This window comes from Lichenostomus cassidix, chromosome 1 (genome assembly GCF_008360975.1).
Source record: "Lichenostomus cassidix isolate B80296 chromosome 1, HeHo_3.0, whole genome shotgun sequence".
In the NCBI taxonomy this organism is placed as follows: Eukaryota; Metazoa; Chordata; class Aves; order Passeriformes; family Meliphagidae; genus Lichenostomus; species Lichenostomus cassidix.
In genome coordinates this window covers 4,988,518-4,994,525 of record NC_139479.1, presented here as the reverse complement: position 1 = coordinate 4,994,525, position 6,008 = coordinate 4,988,518, and the positions used below count along the sequence as shown (strand labels likewise).

At 45.3% G+C, this 6,008-nt stretch overlaps 1 protein-coding gene across 2 annotated transcripts in view; it reads left to right on the top strand.

The window, feature by feature from the left end:
- Positions 1-720: 720 nt before the first annotated feature.
- HSF2BP (heat shock transcription factor 2 binding protein) overlaps positions 721-6,008 on the top strand; it is a 30,161-nt gene continuing 24,873 nt past the window's right edge. Inside the window, exons 1-2 of one of the 2 annotated variants that reach the window (XM_085045765.1) lie at positions 721-842; positions 2,953-3,103. In XM_085045765.1, the coding sequence (XP_084901891.1) occupies positions 807-842; positions 2,953-3,103 (187 nt within the window). In that variant the 5' untranslated portion in view covers positions 721-806. The remainder of the gene's footprint in view (positions 843-2,952; positions 3,104-6,008) is intronic. The other variant, XM_085045851.1, reaches the window with a different exon arrangement.

The following is a 6,008-nucleotide window of genomic DNA, read 5'->3' as shown; positions in this document are numbered from 1 at the left end:
CGTGATTGTGCCACGTCCTCCCCAAATCGAGTGGCCAGAGCTGGACACAGCACCTGAAGCGTGGCCTCACCCTTGCCCAGCACAGAGGCATAATCATTGTCCTGGTCCTGCTGGCCACACCATTGCTGACACAAGCCAGGTGCCATTGACAGTCTTGGTCACCTGGGCACACCTGGCTCATGCTCAGCCCTGCTGAGCAGCACTCTCGGGTGCTTTTCCCCCAGGCAGCTCTCCAGCCCCTCTGCCCCATGCTGGACCTGCAGGGGGTTATTGTGACCCAAGTGCAGGACCAGCACTTGGCCTTGGTGAACCTCACATCACTGGCCTCGGCCCATAGATCCAGCCTGTCCACATCCCCCTGCAGAGCCTTCCTGCCCTCCAGCAGATCATCACCCCTTCCAGCTTGGTGCCGCTCCGCGAATTTACTGAGGCTACACTCGAGAATGTCACTCCCCGGAGCCCTCAGCCCCAGCGGCGCCACAGCACGGCCAGGCTGCAGCTCCCCACAGCCCTGCCCTGCTCTGGCCGTCCCCGGCAGCCGGAACTGTCCCGGTGTTATCCCGTTGTTATCCCAGTGTTATCCCGGTGATGTCCCGGGGCTGCTCCGGGCGGGACTGGGGGCGGGGCCTGACCCCCAAACCACGCCCATACCACACCCCAACCACGCCCACACAATCAGAGGGGGCGCGGCTGGCTAGGGGGCGTGGCCAGTCCGGGGGCGTGGCCAGTCCGGGGGCGTGGTCACTCCTTTCCCGCCCTCACGCCCTTGGCTCCCCGCCCTGCCCTGCCCTGTCGCCGCTGTCGCGATGTGGCGCAGAGCCTGCCTGGCTGGCGACGCGCAGGTATCGCGAGCGGCCCTGGGGCGCTCAGGGCTGGCTCTGAGGCCGGGCCCGCTCCGGGGGTCCTTGGGGGCTTAGGCGCCCCGAAGAGGAGAAGGCGGAATGGGGGGAGGTTGCGTTCTGTGGTGGTCCTGGGCCTTGTTGGCCTGAGGGGCCGCAGGCGGAGGGGAGCGGGTGGGGCTGTAGCAGTGCCAGAGGCACCCTGGGCTGGTGGGGAGCGAGTGGGGAAAGGGCTGGCAGTAGGGGTTCCTCACCAGCTGGGAGCACTGCCCTGTTTGGCCTTTCCAACCTGGGAGATTTTCCTTCTGTGGACTCACACCAGGCAGGCCATGAGTTCTGCTGCATAACTGGAGAACTTGACCGCTGTGTAAAAACCCTGCAAGAACTGATGAAATTTCCTACATCCAGGCACCTGCTGTTATTGCAAGGACTGGACAGAAAACTCCAATGTATTTGCCTTTAACATACTCTTGTAGTGCAGAGAGATGTTGAGTAGCTGCTTGAACAGAGAAAATAAAACTTGTCTGTTGTAACAGTGCTGCAAAGACCTGTGCCTACAGTGGGAAATACGAGAATTTTCTCCTTACTGTATATTTCATGTCTTAACACTAGTGATTCACAGTGTGTTTTACTTGAATTCAGCTTCTGCTAGTGAGCAGAGCTATTTGTATGTACCAAATTTTGCTCTGTAAGTCTGAGCAATACTGAATTCTCTGTGTCATTCATGGTTGCTGACATGCAGGTGGCATTCCTCTCCAGACTCCTCTTCCCATGTGTTTATTCCCTGCTTTCTTGAGACCAAGATGAGTTGAATTCTTCTCTCTAGAGAGTAGCACATCATGTGGTGCTACTTGGCATTAGAAACTTTGCCACAAGCACTTCCTAAATGGAACTTTGAGCTTGTAGTTCAAATTAAAGCAAAATATTTCTTCCCTACCTTTATTGCAGCTCTGATACCTCTGAACCAGCAAAGGTGGGACTGACCTGCCCCAAAACTGACTGTCTTTGAAGGACAGCTGGGAAAAAATAGAGTAGGAAGCAAAACTGAAAGGAAATACTCAATCTGAGGAAGTAGGGAAGCGGAAAGAATTGTAGGAAATGGTTGGAAAGGATGATCTCTGTTTGTCTTATATGTCTGGGCTTGAGAGGACTCTGGATGGCACATTTTGTACCTGTAGGAGATGAGGTTTTGTTCTGTTAGCCTCTTCCCCCTGGAATAAGATGTGATACATAAAAGATCTCATTTTTCCAGCACTGTTGTCAATGCAGTGCAAAACAGTACTAAGATACATGATAACTTTGCTTTCTGAAAACATATTAAGTGATGTTTTAGTCAAAACACGTTAAAACATTTTTATGTCAGTGTGTGTGGGGTAGCTTTTTAAGATCCAGCAGCGTGCACATGTATGTACATCAGAAATTGGAATTTATGGATTTTTGGTTAAAAAATTGCTCTGTAATTTGAAAATTAACACATTCTATTGGAACATGGAATGAGGTTTTTTTTATAGCTGTAGTTTGGCAGGAGAGGAAGCTAGTAAACATCTTCTGTCTTACCTTGGGATTAAATTATTTACGTAGGATTGGGTTGCAGATGGCTGCAAATAATTTTTGCTCTTCTCAAAAGATAAATTTGTTTGAAAAAAGTACAGTTTCCTCCAAAAGAGTTGCTGTAATTTAGGACTGAGGATCTTGCAAATGTTTCAATTAATTAAAAAGCTGAGTAGTTGTATCCTTTACGACAGTCATGAAACAACAGCTTGGCTTACACAGAGTTGCACATTTTAAAATGTGAGTGGTGATTTTTGCAGCATTCTCAGGTGCAATGCACACGTTGTGGGTGAAGAAACCAATGCAGAGAGGTAATATGATTTACTTTAGGGCACTGGCAAAAATTAGATTACAATCCAAGGATCCACCTCAGAGACTTTTGGGTTTTATTGCTGGATAGTTCTCTTCTAAAAAGTTATGAATTTCTGAAATGATGTCATACAGAGGAATATTTTTGTCCAAGAAAAGAAGTTCAAGCAGAAAAGCACTACAAGGCTGTAATGATGTCTTTGGTTGCTTGTTGGTTTGTTTGTTTTTGCTTTGTTTTCTTGTTTTATTTCAGAAGGCTGAGACCAAAGAGCAATTTGTAAAAGTCAGAAGGAGGGATTTGGAAAGGCTGACAACTGAAGTTATGCAATTGCGGGATTTCTTACCCAAAATAGTAAACGGAGATATCCTGGGGACATTCCAGAAGCTGGATGCTATTGAATCAAGTGAGTAACACCATCTTACAAGCTCTTACAGTTTCTGCCAGAACTACTTAGAACAAACTGTTGTGCCCTTACAAATAGATGTAAAATTTGTGGAGCTATTCCAGATTCTACTGTGTTGTTCAGTGACTGCTTCAGTAAATTAATGTGTTTGCAGTGAAGAAAATTACAGGCTGCCTTAGGAGTAATCAGAGATGTCAAATTAATCTTTAAAAATATTTTACTGTGGATAAAAGTAATAGTTCAGGCAGTAAAGGAAGCTGTATCAGAAAAAAAAAAGTGTTTTCCCTTTGAGAAAAGGCAAAAAGCATTCTGTTTTCCAAAAGGTCAGTTTGCACAGAAAAAAAACCCCAACAAAATTATGGTAAATAGCAGTGGATAAAAATTTAAAGGAAGAGTGAGTTAATCTTGTATTTGGCCTGTCTTGTTTTTTAGTTTGTATGTTATACTAATTAGAAAAAAAAAAAAAGGTAAAGACTCCGTAATAAAAGTATTTTCACTGCTGTCCCCAAAGTCCAGTTTTTCAATGTTGGGTTTCTCTGCACATTATTTTTTCAAAAATGACACCACTCCCACCACAGAGTCCAAATAGGACTCAGCTCCATCCCTAGCCTGTAGCTTACCTTCAGCTGTACAATTTACCTGTTATCCAAGGATTTGGTTTTACCTGAAAAGACATGGAACAAGCACTGAGACAGATCACAGTGAATTTGTCTCTTCTATAATATCAAGTGATAAATGGGAAAATAATTTGCAGCAGTGAGCTGAGAAAGAGTAAAATAGAGCCTCAAGGCCTGTCTGACAGTGTAATGTCTTGGGGCAGAGCTTCCCACTGCCTCAGTGATCCACTCTTTGGGAAGATTCTTCCATGTCACAGCCAGTGGATAGGATCTGGAAATGTTCTCTTCATGCTCTTGCAAAGCATCAAGGACTGTTTCCAGTGGCATTCAGTGTTCAAGATCTTCAACTGGTTTTTACCTACTTACATGCATGTCCAATCTTGAGATTCCTCTCACTGATCCTGCTTACATTCCTCATGCCAGGCATCAAGGAGACACTGTCAGGGCCATCCTGAGCATGGCAGCAACATGGGGATTTTAAGACCCCATGAAATGTTCTGCTGGCTGCCCAGCATTCTCTGGGTCCTTTTAGGGAGGACCTGAAGCTGAGTCAGCCTTTGAATTCTCTGAGTCTATCTCCCCAGTGGAGATTTCTCTTGCAAGTGATGAGGTCATTTGAGTATTTATTTAGGCTCTGGTCATCATGTGTCCCTACAGCTGGACAAGTCAGGTGGTGATTTTTGCTGCTCCAGTCTTCTCCTACCTCTGCAGCATGAAATAAGGCAGACTGAAAGGAGGCTTTGAAGCATAGGGATCACACAAGGTGATCACAGGGACAAGCAGCCTTCACTCTCATAATGGTGCTCTTTGCAACATACAGTCTCTTGGAGTGGCATGTGAAGCTTACAGGAGTCCTGGCAGCTCCTAGAGATGTTTTTCCCATTGTTCTTACAGAAGCCTAATGTGTGATTTGTACATCTCCAGACTTCCATCAGCTGTTGCAGTTTTCTAGGTACTCTGAAGTATGCTTGAGAAGCAGAGCCTCCTGCTCCTCAAGAAGTGTAGATTATAGTCAGAGACTTTCAATATCTCTGGCCCATTTGGTTGTGAAACTGATGGAGTCTTGAACAGCTTTGAGTAATCTTGAGATTTTTGCTTGTTTCACTGGTCTGTGTAGACCAACAGGACATCCATTTCCTGTGGCAGCTTCCCATGGGTGATGTCTGAGATCTGAGCTGACAATGCTCAGTGCAGCCAACACCTACTTTTCAGGCTGCTGTCAGGGTTTTTATTAAGATTTTTGCCAGGATAATTATACATTTTGAAAAGAGTGTTCTGTTTTGTTTTTACTGTGCTTCTCAGGAAGAGTGCTTGGCTCCAGGAGTCTTAGAAATACAGCTCCAGCAATTTTTCTTTATTGTTATGTATATGTTTAGTGGAACTTGCTCCACTGGGAAGTGTTATAAATAGCATTTAACATTGATGTAGCATTCGGAGCAGCAGAATTGGAATTTAATCACTTGTTGGCATTCATCTGTATTGTATGCAGTTCTCTACCTCCCAGAGCTTTGAGATTAGATCTCTGGTCCAGGAAATCTCCTGATACAACCTATAACTTTCTGTGGATGAGAATGAATCTACCTCACACCCGAAATGGGGGCCTTCTCTTCTTTCCTTGTACACAGTGCCTTGTTCTGCTTTTGAGTTTCTGTCTCGAGAGCAAGTGCCACTTCTTCCCAGAGCCTGATTTACCAGAGTCTGATTTACCACTGCAGTGAAGTTACATATTTCCTCTTTGTATGAAGATGCCATTTCATATTTCTTTTTGCTCACTCAAGTTGCTAGTGAAAGGTGCTGCTTTCTCTTCAGAGCAAGGGCTCAGCTGGGAGAGCTGACTGGATGTAGCAGAGGAGTTTGCACAAATAAGGCACAGTTAGAAGTAAGTCTCTTTTCAGCAGCTTCCACTATTGTCCTTTTTTCTTTCTTCTATAAAAAACATTGTGATACCTTGGAGGATGTTGACACATCCTTCTTTTATCTGAAGCCCTTTACAGGTTGCATTGTGTTAACAGTCTGTAGTCAATATTATTCCCCTCCTTGCTCAGGTTTGGTTCCAGGATCTTTGATACCTGCCAGCGAAGGATGTGGCATCTTTTTGTGTCTGCTGGCTGGATTCAGGTTGTATCCATCCTCTCAAATGCTGGAAGTGATTTTTCTCTTTCAAGAGGTCTTGTTTTCTTGTGGTGACAGATTTTCACTGGATGAACTGCCCTGATAAACCAGTTCTTGGTCTGTTGTGTATAAGCAGAACTTGTTCTACTCATTCTCAAGACGTCTTGCTGTCAGCT